The sequence below is a fragment of the Fonsecaea nubica genome (genome assembly GCF_001646965.1).
Source record: "Fonsecaea nubica strain CBS 269.64 chromosome Unknown Scaff31, whole genome shotgun sequence".
Taxonomy (NCBI): domain Eukaryota; kingdom Fungi; phylum Ascomycota; class Eurotiomycetes; order Chaetothyriales; family Herpotrichiellaceae; genus Fonsecaea; species Fonsecaea nubica.
This window is the reverse complement of record NW_019173704.1, coordinates 188,601-213,075: the sequence shown is the minus strand read 5'-3', so window position 1 is coordinate 213,075 and position 24,475 is coordinate 188,601. Positions and strand designations below refer to the sequence as shown.

Genomic DNA, 24,475 nt, shown 5'->3' with positions numbered 1-24,475 from the left:
GCGCTCAAATACGCCAACAAAGAAAGATGCCGTGATAGATTGCGCAGTGTGCAGCGCACCAAACAATCAAGTTTGAGTGCCGCCATTTTCTATTCCGTCAATCGGTCGAACTGTGTTTGCCTTTCTATGACTCTTACAAGTTCAGAAGATTCTCAACGGGTTTCTCTTTCCTCTAACTCTTGCAGCAAACAAGTCACCTTGCGTATTGCAGTGAATCGCAGTCTCTGATTCTCCAGTGAATGTCCACCTTCTTCCGCAGTCTGTTTGGTCTCTACAACAAAGTTTTATGTCGCCCCTTCAAGCTGCTGCGTGACCGTGTCTCGCCGCGCGGTCCGCTCTCTCGAACCTTGTCGTGTGCCATGGATATCAACAGTGGCAACTTCTCAGAAGAAGTCCTCAAAATTATTCAGCATGTCGCCGACAGCCGCTTCATCGCCCTTGATCTGGAGTTCTCGGGTGTTTCTGGAAGGAGGCCTGGGGGTCGCTCGGGCAAGCTTGACTTACACGAGTATTATCATGACCTTAGATCAGCGGCACAGATCTACCAGGTCTTACAGGTTGGTTTGACTATTGTGAGCGAGGACGTCGAGAAAGGTACGCGTTTGACCGAAATTTGGAATTCACGTCCCTGAATTCCACCTTGTGAGGGCGTGATGTGTGTGAAGCGCGAACCATAGATGTCCCTGACCTATCACCCCGGCTTTCACAAGGATACTGAAAAGGACACTCTCTGCTGGTTTGTCGGGCTAACAGTTCTAGGACGATATGAGGCGCGGCCCTATAATTTCCATCTCAGTCCACTCCCCACCACCAAAGAATCAGTCTTCACTCGCGTATGGTCATATAACAGCGGTGGTACGATGCTGATGAGCCTGTTGGTCCTGAGCAATGGCTGACCTGACTAGCAATCTCTTTCCTGCTCCGCAATGGATTCAGCATCGACAAACCCATCCTACAGGGTATTCATTATCTTTCTCGGCAAGAGGAGGATCAAGTGCGCAAGAGATTAAGCGAAGACGAACAAATGAAATCGAATATATCCGACATGACACTCAAGGAAGAAGACTCATCCCTGATAGAACATATCAAACAGTCGATTGACGAGTGGCAGACCTTACCCAAGGACAAGCAGGAAACCTATCTCAACATTCCCACAGAAGACGCCGAGGAGCCCATACCTTCCATACTGAATCGATATCAGATTCGATTGACCCATCAGATCGTTAGGAACGAATATCCAAACCTCAAGACCCAAGGGATGGGTCATTTTGTCCAAGTCACCAACCCTACAATCAAACAGCAAGCCAATGAGAGAAAAGAGCGTGAGAAAAGACGCGAGGCAGAGATAGCGAACGCTATCGGATTCCGCTGGATCTTGGAAGCCATCATCGGCGGCGAGATCACTAAACTTCCACATTACTACGTAATAGCAGGGTTTGCCCCAGAAGATCAACCTAAGGACGTGCAGGCTCTTCTTAACCAGCTCCAGAAGAAATTGCAAAGCCAGTCCCGAGCTCTTGTCGGCCACAACTGCTTGACAGATGTCATGAATCTGTATCGGTGTTTCATCGGCGACCTCCCGGAGAAAGTAGAGGACTTCCGTGCAAGGCTCCAGGAACTGTTTCCCGTCATCATCGACACCAAATACGTTGCAGGTCTGGGCAACAAGCGATGGACGGACACGTCTCTTAAGGCTGTTGAGAGCGACTTGGCTTCTGTGGTACTACCTGACATACATCTGCCACACAATTTCGACCGCTATCTTTACGCTGCCAATTATCACGAGGCTGGATTTGATAGCTTTGTGACGGCTAAGATTGGGTTGAAGCTGCCTGCCAAGCTGAAAAGAGAGCAAAGGGATGTTGATTCTTTGGTCAAGGGGCCTGGTGGTATAATACAGGAGAGCGCAAGCGGTACATCGGGAAAAGATACCGATCAGCCAGCGAGGGAAACCCGGGCAGGACAAGATGGCCACACGCAAGGCGTGACACAAACGCTTGTCGACATCATCAAGGCCCCGGTAAGCACGGTTACATCTATCTTGACACAAGCACCAGATACGGCCGACCAAGATTCCACCATATCTATGGCAGCAGGGTCACCACCCAGTGAAATTGACCAGAAAATGGCCAGCACCAGAGTTGTTGCGACCAGGGAGAAATCAAAGCCGGCTTTGGGGTCCAAAGGCGAGCTCCAGAAACTAAGGATAATGTCGAAGAAAGCCAACATCTTCGACATTCTTGAAGACGACGATACAGCAATCTCAGAGGAGCAACTCAAAATCAATGAACAGCGGAGAATTGCAGGCTTGGTGGAAGAAGGCCGGCTGTTACCGAGATGGGAAGAGGATGCAGCGTTTTGGCAGCTGATCAGCAACAAGTTGCAGGCGAACGCGACCCAAGAAGGCATATTGGATCTTACGAAGCATTGAACCCCGTCGATGACTGTTTTATGATGTATGTAGATACTTCGGTACTCAGGCAAGCTTGCTGGCTGGCAAGTCAGGCTCTGTGGCCCTTGATCCTGATGCCGAGGTTCAAGCGACCCGAAATGTGTAAATCCAAGGTCCGTGACGAAACTCTTTATGGGGTTGATCATATTCTCCTCAACGCCGACCACCGACTTGCCCTACACTCATTCTCCAAGTAATTGCCAGCCGTGTTTTTCTAATCCATTCTTGAGCGCCATCCTTGCTGCGTGTTCAATAGAACAATCGTCATGTCAATAGGCACGGACTCCCAGTCAAGCTCCCGCGACCTCTCGTCGTCAATCTCGTCACTCAACCAGTCGAGCAAGCGGACGTCATCTGAGATCTCCAAAATCTACAAGCATGCCTCTCAACTTTTTCTCACGCGCCGTTTACTCGAGGCATACGAAGCCCTACAGCCTGTAATCACACCCTCGAGCCAAAAAAGGCCGGATGATAGCCCGGTTCTCGCACCCATCGCGACTGCGACCACCAGCCAGCGCATCAAGATCTGGAGCTTATACGTCACGCTTCTGAACTCCATCGTTGACCTTGGGTACGAAGAGGGGAGACAGGTGTTTGGGCCCAGAGAATACAAAGAGATTGTCAGGCGCGTACAGCACGGCGAGATCTGGGAGCAGGTCGTCAAGGACGGATATCAGGGCAGAGAGGGCTCGGTTGATGCGGAAGTTGTCTACAACTTGTATGGGAGCTCCTTTCCCCTGCTCCGTATTGACCTTGACATTACTAACACGATCAAAAGGTCAAATCTCCTCCTTTCACAAGCCCCGGACCAGAAAATCAATCAATCTCGACTAGAAACCTACTTTTCGTCCTCTTCACAGCCAGATCTCGACCTCTCAGCCCACCTCGACCATGCTCTGAGCAATGGCCACCAACATTCTTCGGGAATGAACGGTGCCAACACCCCCAAAGATCTCACCTCACGCATAAAAGTCCTCGAAATCTTCACGCTGCATGTGCTGCCCAGAAATGGCGAATGGGATTACGCAAAGAGTTTCATTTCGAACAGTGATATCTTAGACGAGGAGAGACGGGAAGCATTCATGCAGACTCTGCAGGAACTCCAAGATGTCACGGAAAGAGAGTCCAGTCTTGAGGTTGCGGACGAGGACGTCTTCGAGGATACAGAAGAAATATTTTCAAAGCAGGAAGGAACCGGCACTGCTGATAGAACAACGGAAACAGTTTCTCCGTCGCAAAGTGGCGCGTCCAAACACCAAAGGACGAGCAGCGAGGTTGACTACGGGATCGAACGGGCGCATCCCAACGGCGGTACCCATACAGCAGCAACCAAAGACCAAACAGCAGCTATTGCCTCCTCGCCCATGACCAGCCTCCCTCCTCAACCCGTTCCAACTCCACGGTCGCCTCCACCGCCTGGTCCTCCGAGTTCATCAATACAGGGCCGCACCCACTTCTCGCCTCCTGCACAAACTCCCCGCCGTCCAGCCAGCCGAAAGAATTCCAAGGCTTCCTCACAGAACGCACTAACGGCACAAGCCCGTGAGCTCTTCCTCGCCTTGTCAAACCTAGTCCGCAATCTCGCCACAACCCTTCAGAAGAATCCTACGGCAATGCTGCGATTCCTCCTTTTTGTTCTAGCGTTTGTGATGGCATTCTCTCAGAGGCAGATTCGCGAGAAGACACGAGAAGCAGTGAGGAGGGCATGGGAAAAGTTGCGGGGGACTCTTGGGATGGGGGTCAAGGTCAGTTATATTTGACGAGGGGGTTCAAAAGCGAAAAGACCGAGAAGACTGAAGAAGTATACTATAATGGAAACGGGAAGAGACAAACGCCACAGATCAAGGCTACGAAACCTGGACAGATGGTGGGCTGGATTTTTGGGGAGATTTCTTTTAGGTCGGGTGTGCATATTGGATGCATCCTCCTCTTTTACCGCGGGTATATCGCACATTTCTCATCATCCAGCATAGGGTGGTGTACATACATGTGTGATGGCTTTCCCAGTACTCGGTAGTTCGCCTGTCAAACTATGTTGTGATTCGAATGACCAGGCTGCCAGGATCTGTATCCTCGAGAAAGAGGCTGAGGGACAAGGCTGAATATCAGTACCCAGCATACCGCGTCTCTACGGCCCTGGTGCACTCGTCGTCGCACCACTGTATGTATGTAGCTTTACTCGGTACTCGGTATTCGATGCACGTACTTGTACCTCTTGCTCTGTTTTCTTCCGTGTAACATGTCACATTATCGAAACGGGGGATAGGGACGTTCTAAATTTACATGTACATTGTATTCGACAAAAACCCCAGGGATTTCGAAACCCTTCCCCCAGAAACCCAACGGCAGCCCCCAGAAGATCCCCCCCTTCCCGTCAGAATGAGTTAAATCTTTGCATCGTCACAACCGCTACCACCACGTCACACTGTCCACTGTCCAGCACAGGTCAACGGGCGGGCCCCTCCTTTGCTGCGTCCTGGTCACCACAAGTCCCGGGAACCATAGCTAGCCAGCATCACACTTCGGTTACGAACTACAGGAATAACCTCAGGCGCTCTGAGAGCGACAGAGACAAGTGGGAAAAACAAGGCAAAGAGCAGCAGCAGGCTAGATAGTTCATCCGAAATGCGTAAACACCTTGCAGTCCCGTGGACATATTCTACTTGCTCCCCACATCACCAATTTGCTGTACTCCGATCTGAACGCCCGCCTTCTCCAGCCGCTCGAGGTAGTTGTCGCCCAGGCAACTCGGCGTCAAGAATCCCGCACCGTGGCTCTTCTTAATCTCTTCCTCCTTTGTCAAGATGACCATGGCGGCCTCGCTGATCAACAGGGCGGTGAGAGCATAGATTCCACCCTCATACCGGAAACTGGCCAAAGCCTTGCGTTGGTTCTTGGCGAGCTGCTCGGCGACGGCGACGGCGCGGAGTTCCAGAACATCGCTCTTGGTTGATTCCTTTGTCGGGCCCGAGCCTGGTTTGTAAGCGGCGAACAGTTTCAGGATGGCTCGCGTAGGGGGAAACGCAAGCATCAAGACCAAGATGGTGACGGCGATGTGAATCAACACGCCGACCAGGGGACTTGCCACCGCCATATACTCCTCGTACGTGAAATTGAAGCCGTAGAAGTAAGGCGTCAAGCCGGCGGAGCGGTGAACTATGGCCTCGTTGGGCTTGGCGGTGATGGAAGTCGTCAAGTGGCCCAGGCGTGGATACTTCCAGACACCCGTAAGTTTCTGCAGACCAGTGCGTGCGTACGTGTTTGGTTCGGGGTTGCGTGGGTAGATGGTATCCTTGGTGTAGGGCCGTAGCTGGGAAGGAGACAGAACAAAGGGGTCGCTGAGACACTGCCTCATCACCTTCGCGGGATAGTGGTCGGCCAATCCCAAACCAGTGGCCAGGGTGCCGCCACTAGGTCCAGAGGACTTCAACTCGTGCACCGCGGCGACCATGTCCATGACGCCGCAATCCCAGACTTTGCGGATCAAACGAGTGGCTATATAGGCGACCAGGTCGGACGGTGCCGATTCAACACCTACTTCGGGAATGATGATGGCTCCGGTTTTCTTGGCGGTGTCGTCGTACTTGACAATGATATCGCGAACCCATGGGGTCTCGCCAGTCACGTCAAGATAGTGTGTTCCCTGTTGAGCACATGCTTCGACCACGGGAGTCGAGTAGAGGTGGTAAGGTCCCACGGCATTCAAGAGCACCTTGGTCTTCTTGACCAGAGGGGTCAATTCAGGGGAGGTCAAGCTGGCCACAGTGATGATGTCGGGAGAGTTGCGCGTCGAATTCAGGGACTTCAGCTCACTGACCAAGGACTGGAGTTTGGATTGATTGCGTCCAGCCACGGCCCATGTGATGTTGGTGGGAAGGTTGGTCGTGATGTACTCGGCAATCAGTTTGCCAGTGTAGCCAGTAGCCCCCAGGAGGATAATGTCATATTGACGACTGGCAGCAGCAGCCATTGTGAGGCAAGGTGATCCGTCTGAATGTGGAAAAAGGAGGTAGAGACAGACACGCAGCCGTCACGGGAAGTGAGAGGGAGAAGAGCAGGTACTTTAAGGAACGTGGAGAAGAAAAGAATACAAGAAGTGGAATCAAAATAAAACAGAGTCTCGACAGCGCCAGCAATGGTCAGCAATTGAGATGTTCGTTGGATGGATACGGTGTAGAAATGAAGGCCAAGGTGTCGTCTTTTTTGGGGGGTTGATGGGAGGGAGGGACAGAGGAGCAGAAGCGGGACCCACGAGTCCACGACGCTAAAGACGCGAATGGAGCTGAACCAACGTGCGAATAGAGACCACAAAGTGATCAAGGTCGTTAAACAGAGAACACACAGACATGAGGGTTTGGGGGCCTTTGAGACGGGCAGGGCGTTAGTCTTTTAGCTCGATTGGTTGCCCATCCGAGCACTAATGGCGGGATTGAACGTGGCTGGAGCTGGGCGTTGGCTAGGTACTCCGAACCCCAATCAATGTAATCAGGGTGAACCCAGCGCGCTGTGCTAGGTGTCTACAAAGCCTATTTCCCCTTACTGCCCTATACCTAAGGTGCCTAACTACCTATACGAGGCACATTAGGGGCTGCCTTTGCGTAGGTACCTGGGCACCTACCTTACCTAGTACCTACTGTGGTGGAAAACACTAGTGTGCGCCCAGAGGGGAGGCCTGGCTTGCTGGGAGCCTCTCACTCTAGGCGGGAGCGATACGGAGTCCTGCCCCCAACACAAGGATATTTTTGGCATCTCCTAATAGGCTTGTCAGGAGTCAGAATGTCCGGGACCAATGCACATGCAGCATCACAGTTATACAAAATTCGCTTGTCGGAAGGGGTCCTGGACGTCCACGCACACTGTACACACCACGCACAGAGGAGTACACACCAAAAACTCATTGGACTTTCCCCGTATTACTTGTCATGTATGCAAGATTCTCCACCATTTAGAGAAGGTGGAATGATATGTGGCATGAATAATAGTTTCCAGTGTTCCAGATATGGGTCGTGAATCCCTCTGGCTCCTACTACCCCTGATGGGCGCATTTGATGTGAACCCCGGGCTGACTCAGCGGGGGTGCTGGTTTTCACGTGATAAGATGTCACAACCACTCAATGCCAAGCCGCTAGGCGGTCAAACCGCACGGTGAAACCCTTTGAACTTTTCGTAAACTTGTGCAAATTGCGCGATCCAACAACGACATCTCCAGTTCACCTACTCATTCAATCCTTCGTCCACCACAGCCAACATGACGAAGCGCACAAAGAGTAAGTCGACTATTGCCTTCCAATTCTCGCAGAGAGGGGTGACTGAATTTCTGCAGAGGTCGGCGTGACCGGCAAGTACGGCACTCGTTATGGTGCATCCCTCCGTAAACAAGTCAAGAAGATGGAAATCACCCAACACGCACGGTACATTTGCACCTTCTGTGGCAAGAACACTGTCAAGAGACAAGCGGTCGGAATCTGGAATTGCAAGGGTTGCAAGAAGACTGTGGCCGGAGGCGCATGGACGGTTTCGTAAGTCCAAGAGGAGGGCCACACACTGAATTGGACGAAATCTTCTAACCACTCTCAACCTCTCAGAACTCCTGCTGCGGCTGCCACCAGATCAACCATTCGACGACTGAGGGAAATTGCGGAGGTGTAAAGCAATATTTGGCATGGGCTCGGAGTTCTCAATCCCACGGATACGGAATTTTTCCACAAATTCTCAAGTAGCAATCTCAGGCTTCGCCTGAAAGAACGATCTCGGTCGAGCAGGACGTGCAGCTTCCGCATCGATGAAAGCAAACCCTGCCAACCATGACTCGACCCGAATCATTAGACCTCCAATCGAATGAACGAATGCAAAGACCATCGAACTTTTCTGTTTGACTACTCTGATCCTTGATACTGTTTTCTGAGTCACGGGCCTCGAGCAACTGATCTTGCTCCGACCTCGAGGCCGCAAAGTCGGCTCTTGCTGAAACCTCAGTCTATGACTGATGCTATCCGAACAGCAAAAAGCGTTTACCCAGTCCAGGCGACGCCGCAAATATATTTCCATGCTGTGCGCCGGGTGAATACCGGATTCTGATGTGAAGGGATGTTATGGGGTGGCCCCTAAATCTCACACCGTGACCCAGCTTATTCTGGCTTCAAATTCACCGCCACTTGAAAGCTCAAAGCGAGATGTGTTGCTTCTCACACGCGCACACTACTCCCGAGTCTGTAACCCCGCCCGTTCGTTGGCGATAGTCTTTCGGGACACCGAGTCGAAAAGCAAAAGGTGTGAACGCAGTTCCTCTTGTTGCCTGGATCTTTTAATGCTCCTCTTTTCTAGGGTTTAGGCACGAGCAGGCTGTCATCTGCCATCGCGAATGATCCCCAACCTCTCAGCTTACCCCATTTTGACAAGAGTTCAACCGAGGGATGTGCTGAGGCGGCCACCAAAGCCCTGCCTACTGAGCGAGAAGCCACATGAGCCAGTCATATTCATCCTCGAGCTCTAAGCCGCCTGGTTTAATTGGCCCGCCAAAGCTGCCCGTTCCAGCGAAGCCCTTAAATCGGATCTGCTCGCTCCACCTGCGCCGTCGCTTCTTTCCTCTCTTGACACTTAAATGCCACCACCAAACACCCACCCTGTGCCCATGATCCTGCCACCGCTTGAGTCCCCTCGAAAATCTCCGGCAACACCTCTGGATGTCAGACACTTGTATTGTCTGCCTAGGAGACTTGAGCAGCGGCGATGGCCACGAAGTTACAGCTCTTCTTGCCAGCCCTGCCAAGTCTCCACCCACCGACGATGCTGCCGCCGCCGCCTCGAGGATCACCAAACCCGAACATGAGCCAAGCGTCACCACATCGACCGACAAAGACTCGACCGAGTTAATCGCCCATTTAAGACCGTGTGGGCATTTTCTGCACAATGAATGTCTTACTCCATGGGTGGAACGAGCTAACAGTTGTCCGATCTGTCGTGCCAGTTTCCACCTCGTGGAACTGATGCGTACAATCAATGGTAAGTTCACACCACCCAGTTCTTGTCCTAATTGCCCAGTGTGCTGATATGAGTATAGGCGATGTTATTTCCTCATACTCTGTCGAGGACCGAACGCAGGTCGCTGACTTGGACCCTTCTATGTTTCTCGAGATCCCGGACGAAGAGGACGAGGACCAACCCTGTCAGGCTTGCGGGGAAGATGATAATGAAGACGTCCTGATGTACTGCGACGGCTGTCAGAAACTGTGGCATACTTATTGCGTCGATTTACAGGAGGTACCCTACGGACACTGGTTTTGTGACAACTGCAGAGCACAACGAGATCTTGACCCCCGTGTGATTGCCCGATCGGGGAGACCGAATCGAAGGCGCACGCGAGGCCAACAGCGTAGGCAACGAGGTCAAGAATCAAGCTGGAACCAAGTTTGGCAGTCTGTTTGGTCCCGCATCAATCTTGACCTTGACTTTCCCTACGAGGATGACGAATCATCAGCCAGATATCTGAGGCGGCACCGTCAACGCAACCAGGCTGATAGGCAGGCCCATGATGCCTGGTTACGCCGGATGCAAGTTGCAGAACTTCATGGCGCTGGCAACCGCTTTAGGGAGACGGAACCAGCCCTTCCCAGCAGCCCTGCAGGTGGCTCAACGCCGAGCAACCGAAGGGCAAGAGCATCTCCCCTTCCACAAGCCGAGACTGCTGATGAACTCCTGGCTTGGCATGCTTTCGATCAAGCTCGAGCTTCGTCAAATGAGCCCAGCTCAACGCGCAAACGAAAGCGCAAATCCCCTACATCATCACCAGCGGAGCCCGCGAATGAAACATCATCGGCGAACAAACGTCGCCGACCCAGTGCATCTGACCGCACGGTTTCTGACGGGAATACTGCCACCGTCACCAACATCCGGCGACGTCAACCTTTACGTATCGCCAGCCCCATTCCAAGGCGACAACCTAATGTAGAACCAGCGGGGCCGAGCTTTTTACAATCCCTTCTACAAGAAGTTGAGGATGCTGGTTCCGGTACACACGTCATCAACCTTCATCGCCCTTCTCCTCGCCCTGCAGCGAGCCCACCTGCCGACCAAAATTCTCCACGACCCTCCTCGCCTGCTTTGTCGCCTCTCCCCTCGAATCATTCTTCCCCTCGGGCAATGTCAGCTACTCCGCCTCCGCCTCTGACACTCAGACCCGGCTCTCCTGCTGGCTTGTCCTCGAGCATCCAGCCTGTCTTTCCCTCCACTGAGTACTCTCCACAACGGTCCACCTCGCCGGAGCCGAAACAAGCAGAGATCAATGGTCCCCGGTTTAATGGGCCGAGGGTCCCTCCGCCTCCTTCGACATCTACACTTTTGGTGCAGCCAAGACCTCGAAGTCGAGCACCGCGCATTCTTGAAACCGGGCAGGATTCTATTGTGACATCCCGCTCAACGGAAGCCTCGCCTAACCGGGCCGCAATGTCTCTAAATGCGAAAGCCGATGTGCAAAGGCTCGTTGCAAGCGCACTCAAGCCTCATTATAATGACCAGACCATCACGAAAGACGAATACACGAAGATCAACCGCGATATTTCCCGGATGCTGTACGATAAAATTGGTGATTTTGAGACCCTCGGGGTAGACGATAAGGCAAAGTGGGAGAAGATCGCTGGAGATGAGGTCAATAAGGCTGTCAGGGCGCTCAAAGCTCAGGGTTGATAAGGGAGTACTTAGTCCGTTTATTTTATGATTGTTCTCTTGCACGAAAGCGAGTTTCAAGTTTCGGGTTCAAGCGACGAGTTTCACGATGTTATGACCTAGGGTGGACAGGCATTTGGAAAGGGCGGCAAACACTGCGATATTTGGGACTCCAAGGCCCCGTTTGACGGGACGATGGCGGGTTTGTCTTTTCCGATGGGCTTGAGCGATGGCGATGGCGGTATCCTGTCGATGCATTGTGGGAAGGACTACACCTTCAGAGGCTGGTGGCATTCGGGTTGGTGGACAGCAAAGGAAGCAGGATTGTACAAAATACCCCAACGCAAGGAAGAATGGCAAGCTGTCGTTATCATACGTGATTACTGGGATGTTGGTACAACCAGGAGCAGTTGTAGCGGTCTAGGACCAGAGGTTAGATGATGAAAGAGATGTACAATACTGGGACAAGGGACAGCAGGCACTAAATGGTAACCATCTTGGCCTCCTCTTCGCATTCTTCTTGCTTTTTGAGCTACTTTTGACCTCTGTTATAGCCGCGTATTCTGTGCCTGTGTGACGGAAGGTAGCAGCACACAGACCGACCACCATTTGACGTACTCGTAGGGGCGAAGGATCAAAGGGCGAGGGGGAACCAGGCGAGTTAATACACAGTCATACCCGCTAGGACGCCAAAATGGTCTGGTCTGGTGTGGTCTGGGGGACTTACTACTCGACATCAAGAGCGGCTGATGCAAAGGTCAGGTCTGCAATCGGCTTTGTTTTTGATCGCCGTTGACCTATCATCTCAGGAGGTGTTACACGGAGTCTCCAAATGCCAAATACGAGATCATTATAAGTCATTGCCTGAAACCCAAGAGCCCCCAGTGTGTGTGAGAGATACATCACTGATACCTGATAACCTGATACCGCCACGCCTGTCCTTCCTCCCTTACCTACCGTACCTAGCTAGCCTAGATTTTCCACGCCGCAGGCTGAATGGGGCAATCAAAAGACAAATGAATGCGAGAGAAAATGTACATGAATAGTATAGAGAAGATCGAGATGGGACGGTGGACGAAACAGCAGGAGCTCGCGGATCAGCGAGAAGGGCCTGGCCCACGCTTTTCTTCGGTCGATGGCTTGAGCAGGGAAAATGGGAAGAGGAGACAATGCTCGTTTAGGACTCTGCAGGCAGCGCCTTCACATCCGGTGTGAGGCTAGAGGGTGAGAGCCGGTGTGCGACGAGAAACTATGTGGTAGACAACTGTGAAGGCGACATGCCTCGGGCGTGCATCGCCTGCGCAATAATGTCCTGTGCGGTTGTGGAAGGGCCTATGCGCAGCAATGATGAAGAAGTCGGTCGAATAGGCAAGGCTGACAGGCTCTTTTGCGCAAGGTCTCCCGACTCTGCCAGGTTGGCTTGCATTGATTGTTGATCCGCAAAGATTCGATGCCTCGTGAAATCGGCGGCCGACGAGTCATTGAACCACTTCTCCAGAAAAAGATGCTCCAAATCATCCTCGTCGACTTCTTCATATTGCCTCTCAATAAGTGCGGTGTACTCATGGAGAAGTCGAGGCAGGAATTGTACTCGGTGCAGTAGCCACACATTGATCAAGTCGCCATGGTCCACTGGAAGCATGTCTAGACCACGAAGGTGATCCACATACTTGATTTTACGATGCAGCATCGTTTGGGAGAGCCGAGTCTGCATCGCCGGTTGGGTAGGGGAAGGGGAGGGTTGAGTCAACGGCCTCACTACCTGCAGATGCCTCGTTGCGCCTTCATCTTCGTCCGGTTCACGCTCAGAAGCTTCATTGGAGATTGCTAGAGCTTCGTCGTCTGTTATGAGCTGTTTCATAGCCTCCAAGCGTAAGTCTGCAAGTTCGAGTTCGTCAAGCAGCGTCCGCTCTTCACATTCAAATGACTCCAGAAAATGCAACGAGTCGTCGTCCATGCTAATGCCGAATTGAGCTCTGGAGTCCTGCTCTTGAAGCAATTGCGCCTGTTCCTCTCGAAGGTCCAGGAGTTGTTCTACTATCATGTCGCGATCGCCGATCATGGCCAAGTATTGGATATCTTCTGGAGCATACTCGGCGGATTCTCGTGCCAGGTTAGAGTATTCACCAGCTAAACTGGCATTGGTATCAGAAGCTACATCCCCCAAGGCAGCCGGGTCAATGGCATTTGTCTCAAGGAACCCATCCAAACGCCTGCCAGAGTGGAAGAGAGACTGGATGATTTCGTCTTCCAGACGAGCACATTGAGCCTGGTCTGCCCGAAAGGACGCAACTGTGCCTTTGCGGAACAAATCAAACTTGCGCTGGAGATTACCAAGTTGTGCGGCGAGAGGCTCAGACAATTCCACCGATTTTGTGAGATCAGCCACTTCAAGGATGAACTCTTGTAGGGCGGCCACAACGTCCTCGGTCTGCTGGAACATGGGAGCCCTCAGGGCATTCAACTCAAAGACCTGCGCTAGAACTTTCGTGGTGATTTTGCGGTGCCTTTGCAATTTTGCTATGCAATCGGCCACTTGAGGATTTGGCAAGACTGCTCCTTGGTGACCACTACCATTTCCTGTCACTTCCTGCTCTTGCCTCTGCTCGATGATACCATGAGACGAGGAGTTTGAGCTGGAAGACGGGGGGTCCTGGGTTGTGCCAGGCAGATCCTCGGTGGGCTTTGGGAGATAGGCCCATTTCCCCCTGCCCGTCTCTCGGCTATGCTTCCATAGGCGCGATAGATGGTTGGAAGAAGGTTCCTTAGGGGCGAAGCCATCTCTATGAGTCGAGATGTCAGCGTTAGAGCCTAGAGCAGATAGATGCAAGGTAGATTGATGTTAGTGACTGACATTTTGGGAGCAGGTTTGGACCATTGAAAAAGCCGACCCTTGAATTGTCGGCCGCCAGTGAGGAAGTTCAGAGCTGAATGCATTCATGCTCATCAGGCTCAGTGAGAGATGAGGACTGAGGTACGGACGAGGGACTGAAGCATGATGCTACCAGTCGAGGCGGGAGCCAGCCCATACTTGTATCGGCAGAGCTGGTTCATGGATGGGAACTTCCACCCGCTGACTTTGTGCTGTTCGTGCATGTGTCACTACTCGTTTGGCGGCTTGACAATCTCTGTCAGTGGACAGAGACGCGTGGGCACCCCTGGGAGGCGTTATGCAGAGTGTTGTTGTGATCTACTCGTAGGCTAGGGATGGACGGAAACAGGAGAGGGTGTGGTTGGTGGCGCACATGGCTACTCCAGGTCTTACCACTACCCAAAGGAAGCCTGGCGACATGCCTACCAGCCTGGGGCGAAACCCCCTGCACTTACTCGTGGTTGCGCCAGAGAATGAGTGGTTTTTAACCTGCCCCGGCACCTAGGACCTTATGTTTGTAACTGTAGGCATCGAGCTAGGCATCGAGCTAGGCGTCCAGCTAGGGAGGAAGGGCGGGAGGGAGGAAGGTGCAGGGGGCGGCTCGTTTGGAACTCTCTGTCATTCCAATCTCAGATCCACATGGCCCGTGAAATTCATCTCGTCCTTACAACTCGCGTTACAGACCCAATACCAGAGCACAAACTGCACAAACCGAACTGCCCTCCATTACGATCCTACAACCTCTTACCCGTGTGCCTCAGGTTTCCTTTCTCTCGCACTAGCTCACCACGCTTGTTCACCCCGCCAAATGAGAGGGTTGCCAACACGCAGGCAAAGCTGAAGCACCTGCATTCTTCAGCCCAGTCGACTCGAACCCTCAAGTGCGATATGCAGCATTGGCTTCTGGAGGATATGCCACCACTCGTCCAAAGAAACTCCCTTCCGAACTCGCCTGGCCTGGACCAGCAGCACCCCAGGTCTATCAGGTCTCAAGGATGATGGATAACTACTGCGCGACCGACTTGATATATGATGGGCTTGGGACCCCCTCTTCCCTCAGAATTCCTTGATGACCTGAATGTGGCTTGATTGAAAACCTTGCTGCATTCTGGGGTTGGTGAAAGGATCCGTCATGCCCGACCAGCCCAAGCCCTTGCCTACACAGGGTAACAGACACAGTGAAGGTCGAGCTGCCGGTAAGGCTCTGCCCCCTACTGATAGGAGTTCTTCGGCTGACTTGGAAAGGACGAAATATCGGTGGCAAGGGGAACGATAGACAATGTCCTGCCCAAAGACGTTCGTAGGTTCTCCTCGTGTCAACCAAATCGAGGCTCTCAGTCTGATGTGTTCAGCGATGCTCCTCGATCTACGCCGCAAATCGGCCATCAACCGGCACAAGCAAGACCTCCTATCTCCAACCCTCATCAATCTCCGTCAATTACGACCAATCCGATATTCCCTCAGGAGAGGTAAGGTCTGCCTTGACCCTCTTAGCCTTTCGTTGCTGACCCTGAGCACAGAAGTGGGCAGAGCTTTCAACTTGCAACTAGGGAACAAGCAAATCCTAGAGTTTCCCTTCCAAGCGCTCCTGGGCCGTCATCATTCAACAGCAGTCTGGACTTATCTCTGCAACGTTTCGCAGATATTCCAAGTGGAGATTACCAGAAGGTCGCAACTTATATTCGAGCACATCCCTTGATTCTCAAACAGGATCCAGAAGCTCTTCTGACAGAAGCAATTCAAGCGTATCGTTTTGCCAGTTCCAGGCCTGAGCTGCAAAATAGTAGCAGATCGCTGTACGGGGATGGTTGCATCCAGCAACATGTGATTCTCAGGCAATTACAATACTTGCAAAGGAAACCTGTCGAAGCTCTACAATCGAGGAGAGTAACAACAGAAGAGGTGACTGAAGCTGCGAAACACTACTTCGACCAGCTCCTCGACAAAAAGTCCCTTACTAGGAAACAGTTTGATGAAGGGCTGGGTGAAGCTCGTGCACGTGCTATGAGACAGTTGCAGGGTGCCGACCCAAGCCTTCAAACAACCGCCACGAGCACCCAGCAGTCCCCGACGCAGATTAGGACATCTACTACGGCTATTCAAGCTCAGCAAAGCTCACTCCCATTCCGCACCTCTCGAGTAACTTCCCCGCCGAGCCTTGCGCCTTTGACTCTGCATGGTGAAGGAACTGATAGAAGCCACCCTAGTCAGCCAGGTTCCACCACCCAAATTCCACGAAGTGAGAAAGCCCACGGGCTAGACCCCAGGTTCGTGACCAGAAAATCGGTCTTCTATCAACCTGGGCACGTATTTGCCATTCTCTGGCACGAGCCCTTCAATGACTCCCAGGGATACGCCGGCCACAGCTCACGACAGTCATACATGAATGCAAACGTCAGCATCGGACTCTATGGCGAGCCCATTTACAGCTCGATTCGCAGGATGGTTGTTGTCCGACAGGACCATGGCTGCAGTGTATGTATCCAAATCAATACCTATGGCAAAAGAGGTCTGGCAAAATTCGCGACATCACCCAAGGACGTTGATGCCCATTCAATAATCTATATGGACGACACAGAACCTCGGCAGCACCCAGGTGAACCTGCATCGAACAAAAGACCTATTGCAGTCACGAAAGCAACCGCAGATCAAAAACTGAATTCGTTGAGCCGTCTCTGCTACTCCCAGCCGCACACGGTGCAACATACCGTGAAAGCCATGGATGTTGGTTGGGTGACCAAAGAGAGTCTACCTTATCTGCTATCATATTACCAGACGATCAACACTCTCCCTTAGGAGCCTTGAGACGCCTCTGAAGCACCGCTTCCCCCGCAAATCTACATTTCAAAATACGTTACCGAATCTACCCAGACCATTCCACGCTTGATTCGGGACCACTTACGTTGTCGACTTCTACCTCGACGTCAGCCATGATATAACGGGATTTGATGGAATTTCCTTCTTGAGAATGTCTTTCCCCAACGAGTTTATTCCTGCCTACGACGATTACGTTCTTTTAGCCCCAGAGTGTCTCCGACCAGAACAGCACAGATCCTCCTTGACTGGTTTTCCACAGACGAGGCGGTCTCTACCCATGAGCACGGAGCGTGGGCCTTTAACCATCTGTTCCAGTGTGTTTTTCTGCCTTGGACGACGTTGTCTTATCACCTATTCCACTTCTTTCGTGTTTGGTTTACAGATTGGAAATTTATGGTCCAGGAGAACAGCTGGTCCTGGCTCTGCTTGTCGCAGGCCCTTTACGAATTTATGAAATGCATATCTCATAGCACTGTTTATGTTACCTTCCTAGTACGTTGCATATTTCAGGGCGTACGAGTACATTCGAAACGCCGATTCAGTATGTCAGCTTCTCCTCGGCCTCGTCCTTCGACAAACGACGCTCGCAACAATGCCTCGGCTGAGCTCGGTGACCTTTTTTAGCCGCAGAGCCTCTCTGTGGAGAACAGAAGCCAGGGAACTTACCGATCAAGCGTAGGCAGAGAGGGAGACTGGGTCGTGCTGATGGAATCACAGAAGAGACTCACTTGCTGTAGTCGCATGCACAGCACCGGCTCTAAGCTATTCCCATTCATGGCCAACCACCTGGAAGGATTCGCTATGATCCAAGCTCCGGCTGATCACGAGCGGCTGAATGCTTCGTGATTTTGCCCCAGGCCTCGAAACGGCAAGATTCCTTCGATGTGTTGGCATGTGCCATGAACTGGAGTTCGCAGCATACATTCCCCCTGGTCTGTTTCCAGATGTCCTTTGCGCATTGCTATCAACCAGTCTATTGGCACAATCCCGACTAACTTTGCACTAATTGGAAGCCCTTGGTCTCGGGCTACTCGTCGGCACGGGGTCTCAAGACCCTGGCCTCCAAAAGGGTCATCCAGGGTTCCTAATTGGTGCAACAAGATGCCTGACAAGCAGGAGCCTACGAGGGATACAGGTCGCTGTCCGACCCTGCTCTTCGTGTTTGGAAATACAGGACACCACCTTTCCAGAGGATGTCGAGTCACCAGGCCCCTACTAGCCAATTACCAGTCTCCTTTGTCGCTTCATCTTTCCCACTGCTACCGATCATGGATTTACCCACCCCTCATGCGAGATTTCAGCTTAGGCAAGTTCCTCCGACGACTTACCAAGGAATTGAAGTTCCGTTGCTGTGCTCTGTGATGGGAGCATTGTCGCCATTATCTTCAGCCGCATTGCTACGACGAAGGAAAAGGAGAAAGGGCTAGCTCTGCACCAGCCTATCAGGCTCGCCACGCAATCACTCACCACCACCTAGTCACTTGCCAAATCGCTCCAACTAACCCGCCTTGCCCGTTCTCGAGGTCGTACGAGTGCTTGTTGTTGATTGATGTTGTGTTCTTCAGAGTGGATCTCTCTCCACCCGCCCATTCTCGGGACTGGCCATCGGAAAGACGCCGGGCGGCCTGCAAATCCTTCGATGAAGCCAGGCGCATCCCACAGTGCCGGACCGTGCGGGGCCTAAATTGGGGCACTACCTAACAGAGCTTTTGTTAACCCTTGTTACCAGGAATCGCTGACTCGAGTAGTTGTTCTGGAAGGGAGAACCTCGTTGGTAAAGGACTGACAGAGTTGGTGTTCGCTGTCGAACCCTGCCGACCCTGGAGTAATGCTGGAGCAACAACCATGATAGCGGATTTTTGCTGGCCAGTTCGGCACTTGATGTTTTCGAGTTGAATCCTCTTTTGGCTTCTGCAATCATGATTGAAAATCCCAGTAATGACGGCGGTATTTTTCGGCTTTCCACTTCCGGATGCCGAATTCAAAAAATCATAAGCATCCAATGGCACACTGGGGCAACTAAAAGCGCATTATTTCTGGCTACTGCGACCAATTGATGGACGGCTATCTTTCGTGTCTCTCTTTCGAGGCCGTTGCAGAGGATGCCATGGTTGCCTATTTCATTGGCCAGCCGCACAAAGAGACTGGGATTGAACAGAGGCTGTGCATCCAATGTTTCAGAGTCTCGAACATGCCTCGACATGGGTGCATGGGTACTGACACGTCTTTGCAACGTCAACCTAGTTTCGAGTTGCCTGCTACCCTGCACTAATATGCCGTGCATCAGGGAACAGGGATCCTGGTTTCTTCGTCGTTGAGGCTCGGGCCGTCATCTGGTATAGTGCAGTGCTGAGAGGTCGCACTGCAGCTAGCCGAACTGGTCCCGTGTTAACAACCCCGTCACGAGCTGACTGAAGAATTCCCTCCGCTGTACCAAGCATGGTAGCACGACAGTGGAAATACTCTGAGGCAAACCAAAGAACCGACAATTTGTGGCAATGTCGGGAGACCATCAGTCATGGCTGTGTCACCTGAGTAATCAGGTCACCAGCGACCCGACGAGGTTTCTTTCAATTGAGCAGACTACCTGAATCAAGGCTTTGGATGCTTCCCTTTGAAGATCTTCCTGGATAGACGCACCATGATGGTTGTTGTCCAGAGCTGATTGGACAGCCAGTATAGTCTGCTATCTAAGATGCGAGGCTAAGGCCCATTGAAGGCTATTGCATCTACTTGTCTGGACTTGCCAACTTGGAATGCTCAAAGAGCGATGACAGTACGGACCAACAGGCAAGCCAATTCTATTCAGCGTGACCAGATCCCATACCGGACAGGACGAGACCAAGACTGCGAAAAAACAAAACAAAACTTCTCCGTCACGAACGGTCATTCTAGAAAGCCAGGAGTGGAATCGAGAAGAAAGTCAGAGTCCTTTGGGGTTTTGATGGTCTGATGATGCAAGTACATATCAGTCCACATGACATGCCGGCTGGACTTCGATGGGATATTCGGAGAACGGCACCAGAGACTCTGAGTCCGTTAAGGCGGCAAAGATGTTGTCACTGCTGTACGAGATACACGTTGCGTGGATGGGTATAGGCTCTATTCCGCCAGGTGATTATGAGCAGCGTGCGAGCCTTGCTCTCTCTTGAAAATTCACGGAAGTGAGTAATCACTTCTCAGGAATCGTTCTGTTTTCGGGAGGCTGTATTTTTAGGAACAAGACCATTTCTTCTCTTCCAAGCATCTACCAACAGTAAGACTACGTGGGACCATTTCCTAAGCTTTATCGCCTTGTTGTCTAGCATTTGCAGCTGGTTCGGACACGTTTGGCTCCTCTCGAGCCAACCGCTGCAGCTGATAGTCCAGGTAGGCCTTGACGAGTGTCGTGGATTCATCGCGACTGTCCGCTTCGGTGCTTTCGAGAAGGTGGGATAGAGTGTTGGCCGGAAGTTCTGGCCGAGGCTGAGACCCTGAGGCACTGCCAGTCTCCGCGTGATCGATATAGCTCTGGCTGGTAACGTCCTGGTCCATTTCCGAAAATTGTTCTTGGGAAATGCTCACCCTCCTCTCCGGCAGTTCTTCGTACAACTTGTCCAATTCCTCTTGGGCCTCCCTCATTTCGTCCAACACTTGCTTGTATTTCACCTCAAAGTCTTCAATGACGTCGGGTTCTTCATTCGCGTCAAACAACATCATCCGCTGCACGTCCAGGTTCATCAATATATCCCGCAGCATATCCACATCGCCCTTTTTGGAGAGATAACGTTGGGCCTCTGGGGTCTCGTCGAGTCGAATATCGTCGTCAGGTATAGATTCCTCTGTAGAACTTTGCCGTCGTCGCACAACAACTCCTTGGTTATCCAGAACTTGAAAAGAAGTCGCAGCTGCGGGACCAAAGATATCTGAACCCTGCTTGACAATCTGGTAACTTTGCTGAATCAATATAAGATCTTGTTCCTTCACTTTGGTCGTGACCTGCTTGAGTCCGAGTAGAGACTCTCGGAGTTCTTGCAGAAGATTGTCCCCTCCTGTAGCCAGGATGGAGTCGACTGTGGCGAGAACCGCATCGCTCTTTCGAACAGATTCTCCTCTTAGGTCGTGGGCTGTGATGAGGCGGCTGGTGAGAGAGTCCACGATGCCATTGAGTTGGTTCCAGTGACTACGCAAAATGTGTGAGCGGTCATTCTCATCAGGCGTGCTGGGACGAGCATCGGGACCGATATTTGATGGTGGGATCCGAGTTGCTGAGCCTTGCTGTTCACCGGGTTCTCCCACCGCGTCGTCGTTGTGCAGAGACATCTGTTTCGGAGCTTCTGCCGAAACGTTTAAAGATTCCCCCGTCTTGAGAGTTGAATCTATGGGAAGTTCTGGGTTTTCCATGCTCTTGTGCACACTGGAGGTCTGCTTCGGGGATTGGCCGTCGACAGGTGCCCCAACAAAAGCACAAGTTGCGCGTGCGCTCGAGTCATCCTGGAGTCTCGCCGCAGAATGTGGGAGGTTGGGTGATTCCGAGGGAGTAGTTCCCAAGCTGTCACCAACGTGTCAAAACGGCAATATACGGCCAGGAGTAATTGGGTCTGTGCAACCTGACTTACCCAGCCTGCGATTTTCTTTTTTCCCCCTTGCCCCTGAACCATGATAAGATAGAGGCCATTCCAGAGAACGGGTGAGAGGAATTTCATGTTGACCCAGAGGCCCTACTATCAGGGGAGGCATGCCTTTTGTATAAATGAACGGTTTGCCCCGGGCCAGGGCAGCGTCTTGCAGTCCAGGGAGGCCATAAATCTGCCAAATAATAGGCCGAAGAAGCACAGGATGAGGAGTAGGCGAAGGTGGTGTCACTACCCAGGTTAGTTAATTTACTAAAGTATGTAATGGAGCGTTTGGTGCTTGTAATTGTGTCATTTGAGTACGAGGTAATATTACCCGTAATGCACCTGCAGCACCAAACACCAAGCAGCATGCTACTTTTACCCCTTTGGTCCTTCACACATTGGAAGCTACCCTTGAACCCCCTTCCCTTCGTGATCCCCAGCTAGCTGCCCCCCTCCCTCCTTAGGTCGCTCGTTCTCTCGCTCTATCTTGTCTGCTGCCCGTAGAGGTGGTTCAAGTCGCTTCTCCCGTCAGCAGGCTCCTCTTAGCACCAAACGCCACCCCAGCTAGCCTTCACAGCCCTCCAATAACCCTACCTTGACGCTGCCTCGACCATGCGTGCGGCAGAAGGGAACAATGGAAGCCCATACCCTCCATCACATTGCTCTAGAGGCGCCATCTGGCAAGGGTCTGTTCAAAGAGCCTCAAGGGCACAAATGACGAGGGGAAGTGGTCCTCGGGTGGCCCCCCTCCATCTTGTATAAGAAGAATCATCGATGGCATTTTCGACGGTGCGATGGGTCGTTCCCAACTTGTGAGTTTCTGCAAACCTCCAGGTGGGCTTTGATTAGGGCGAACCACTCATCCACCAACCAGGACTGTCTTTGCCGTTACTGGCGCTCAAGTCAGCGTATCTATCCATTGCTTTCTTGCCTTCAGTAGCCCTGCCAGCAGATACCTCGGCCAACGACGCCGCCCAGTCCTGAACAAATCTGATAACGTTCGTCTTTTTGGCGAAGCCGATGTCTACTCCGCAGCAATCCAAGCGAAAGGGGCGTCGTGCTGGGGGCCAGCAGTCAGCTTCATGGGCGAAACATGATGGTGTAGGTGGCTCGGCCAGGTCCGCTGGACCCGGGGTACCTCAAGACATCAAGGGAAAAGGGCCAGAAATCCCTTCGAGGACTGAAGATTGTGCAAAGGATATGACCACTGCTCGTGACCTTTGTGGCGCCAGCGAGAGCGCCATAGGTGATTATGAAGAGGGTGCTGGTCCATCCGCAAGGCCTCGAAATCTCACAATACCAACAATCAGCGATCTGAAACCAAGCGAACCAGGCGAAATCAGTTACTGTGTTCATCTTGATGATAATAATCTATGGCAAGCTATCCGGAAGTGGGACCCCCTGCAGCCGGGAGCCATGAGAAACCTTGAAAAGGTAGTGCATGGAAAATCAACCGATCTTCAAGACTATCAAATCCTTCTGGAAGCAGTGAGGTGCGAAATTCTCAAGCAGCCTCGCCTCCGAGATACTTGTCTTCGACTTTACCTAGTGGTGAAGAGCTACGGTACTTTGTCACAAGGGCTCAACTCGGGCGTCTTTGGAGTGTACTTCAACAAGAGCAGCCAAGAAGTCGAAAAAAAAGTCGAGCAACTCGCCAAGCAGCTTCAACGAATGCGTGAGGCATTGGGAGACGGAGTTGCTGAAATGCCATTGTCTGTCTCACAGACATCATGGAAGGGAAACAACAAACTAGGGCGACCAAAGTCTTCTCACGAAACCACGCAAAATCCCGCCTCAAAGGAGTCAATTGACAGACGCTATATCATAAGGAAGAGTAGGTTCTTTAGCTTGGGCAGAGTCTTCACAATGTTATGGCATGACAATGAGACAGCGACCGCAAGGCCTGCAGGTGACACAGGCTGCGTGACCCCTGGTCCATACGGCCAGAAGATCTATAGCCAGATCCGCCGTTTCGCCGTGGTGAAGCAAGGCCATGGGTTCTCGTGGGCGATCCCCGTCAACACATACCATGAGCAGGGGACTACCAGGTACAACGTGACCGACGAGGAGGACATCCAGGCACACGCCATCATTTACATGAGGGGCACTGTACCACAGCTTCTGCCCAATGAGACTATCCTGGAGAAACAGGCTATCATGGTGGACGCCGCAGCCAAGGACATTAAGTTACATCACACAAGTCGCATCCGCTTCGACAAAGTCTTTACCATTGAGCATAACGTCATCGTCAGCAATGTCGGCAAAATCTCTGAAGACTCGATGCCTTTCTTCTACGAGTACTGGAAAAAGCAGGCTCTCGAGGGCTTAGAGGGGACAAAGGCCTCTGGTGGCCTTTGAGCCAAGATCTCGGTCCATGACGAGATATACGTTTCTGCTGCTCAGGGTATTGCCTCCTCTAGCAGCAGGCTTGCGTCCTATGGACATGCCGCTTCTACAAGTGGCTCCCACTCACTAGAACGCAGAGGCAAGGTCAGCGGTGAAACACCTTGCGTGACATGGTCGACATACAGTGTTTTGGCCCTGGGCCATCAGCTGTCCACTCTCCTTTTATCTATTTCACTTGTCCGAGATTTGTTTCTGGCGGAAGTCGGCACTGTCCGTCCGGCCCCTTTTCTTCAGAGCCTTGTGCGTTGCGGGCATAACTGTTTGAGGAATGGTGGCTGCCTTTTTGTCTGCTTTTCCTTGCGCTAATCAGAACGGAATTGCTGCCCCAGTGTTAGTTGTCTCAGCAGTACCTGTCATGACGATACGATTTGTTCTAGCCGTCTTACCAATACAGACTCCACTACTATTGTTTTTAATCTCCTTCGAGTCCACTCCGTGAGTCTGGGAATAATAATATCGGACGCCATGTCCGCATTAGGCGAATCCAAGGTTCCACTTATTCCCAGCCTTCTCGGTCACAGCCTTGCGACCTCTTCTTCAGTCAAATAATGTTTGACATCTTCCAAAGGTGGAGATATTGAATGAGTAGGTGTGGCTGGACTAATCAAAGGCAGTGACATTGATGCCGTGGCGGCGCCAACGCCATTCTGGTAAGTGGTAATTTCCCTC

At 52.0% G+C, this 24,475-nt stretch overlaps 8 protein-coding genes across 8 annotated transcripts; 5 read left to right on the top strand and 3 right to left on the bottom strand.

The window, feature by feature from the left end:
- Positions 1–359: 359 nt before the first annotated feature.
- Positions 360–2,431, top strand: AYO20_05402 (hypothetical protein; the record flags this gene model as incomplete). The annotated part of the gene is made up of 3 exons (XM_022643696.1): positions 360–594; positions 754–855; positions 906–2,431. The coding sequence occupies 3 exons, from the start codon at positions 360–362 to the stop codon at positions 2,429–2,431; spliced, it is 1,863 nt and encodes a 620-aa protein (XP_022500363.1).
- Positions 2,432–2,718: 287 nt separating this feature from the next.
- Positions 2,719–4,212, top strand: AYO20_05401 (hypothetical protein; the record flags this gene model as incomplete). Its single annotated transcript, XM_022643695.1, has 1 exon — positions 2,719–4,212. The coding sequence occupies one exon, from the start codon at positions 2,719–2,721 to the stop codon at positions 4,210–4,212; it is 1,494 nt and encodes a 497-aa protein (XP_022500362.1).
- An 899-nt stretch (positions 4,213–5,111) lies between these two features.
- On the bottom strand, positions 5,112–6,422 carry AYO20_05400 (hypothetical protein; the record flags this gene model as incomplete). The annotated part of the gene is made up of 1 exon (XM_022643694.1): positions 5,112–6,422. The coding sequence occupies one exon, from the start codon at positions 6,420–6,422 to the stop codon at positions 5,112–5,114; it is 1,311 nt and encodes a 436-aa protein (XP_022500361.1).
- A 2,713-nt stretch (positions 6,423–9,135) lies between these two features.
- On the top strand, positions 9,136–11,134 carry AYO20_05399 (hypothetical protein; the record flags this gene model as incomplete). Its single annotated transcript, XM_022643693.1, has 2 exons — positions 9,136–9,454; positions 9,513–11,134. 2 exons carry the CDS (start codon positions 9,136–9,138, stop codon positions 11,132–11,134), a joined length of 1,941 nt encoding a protein of 646 aa, XP_022500360.1.
- A 1,228-nt stretch (positions 11,135–12,362) lies between these two features.
- On the bottom strand, positions 12,363–14,050 carry AYO20_05398 (hypothetical protein; the record flags this gene model as incomplete). The annotated part of the gene is made up of 2 exons (XM_022643692.1): positions 12,363–13,896; positions 13,968–14,050. 2 exons carry the CDS (start codon positions 14,048–14,050, stop codon positions 12,363–12,365), a joined length of 1,617 nt encoding a protein of 538 aa, XP_022500359.1.
- A 1,067-nt stretch (positions 14,051–15,117) lies between these two features.
- AYO20_05397 (hypothetical protein) lies at positions 15,118–16,781 on the top strand (the record flags this gene model as incomplete). The annotated part of the gene is made up of 3 exons (XM_022643691.1): positions 15,118–15,181; positions 15,316–15,454; positions 15,506–16,781. 3 exons carry the CDS (start codon positions 15,118–15,120, stop codon positions 16,779–16,781), a joined length of 1,479 nt encoding a protein of 492 aa, XP_022500358.1.
- A 3,300-nt stretch (positions 16,782–20,081) lies between these two features.
- Positions 20,082–21,459, bottom strand: AYO20_05396 (hypothetical protein; the record flags this gene model as incomplete). The annotated part of the gene is made up of 2 exons (XM_022643690.1): positions 20,082–21,333; positions 21,401–21,459. The coding sequence occupies 2 exons, from the start codon at positions 21,457–21,459 to the stop codon at positions 20,082–20,084; spliced, it is 1,311 nt and encodes a 436-aa protein (XP_022500357.1).
- A 961-nt stretch (positions 21,460–22,420) lies between these two features.
- AYO20_05395 (hypothetical protein) lies at positions 22,421–23,758 on the top strand (the record flags this gene model as incomplete). The annotated part of the gene is made up of 1 exon (XM_022643689.1): positions 22,421–23,758. The coding sequence occupies one exon, from the start codon at positions 22,421–22,423 to the stop codon at positions 23,756–23,758; it is 1,338 nt and encodes a 445-aa protein (XP_022500356.1).
- Positions 23,759–24,475: the final 717 nt, after the last annotated feature.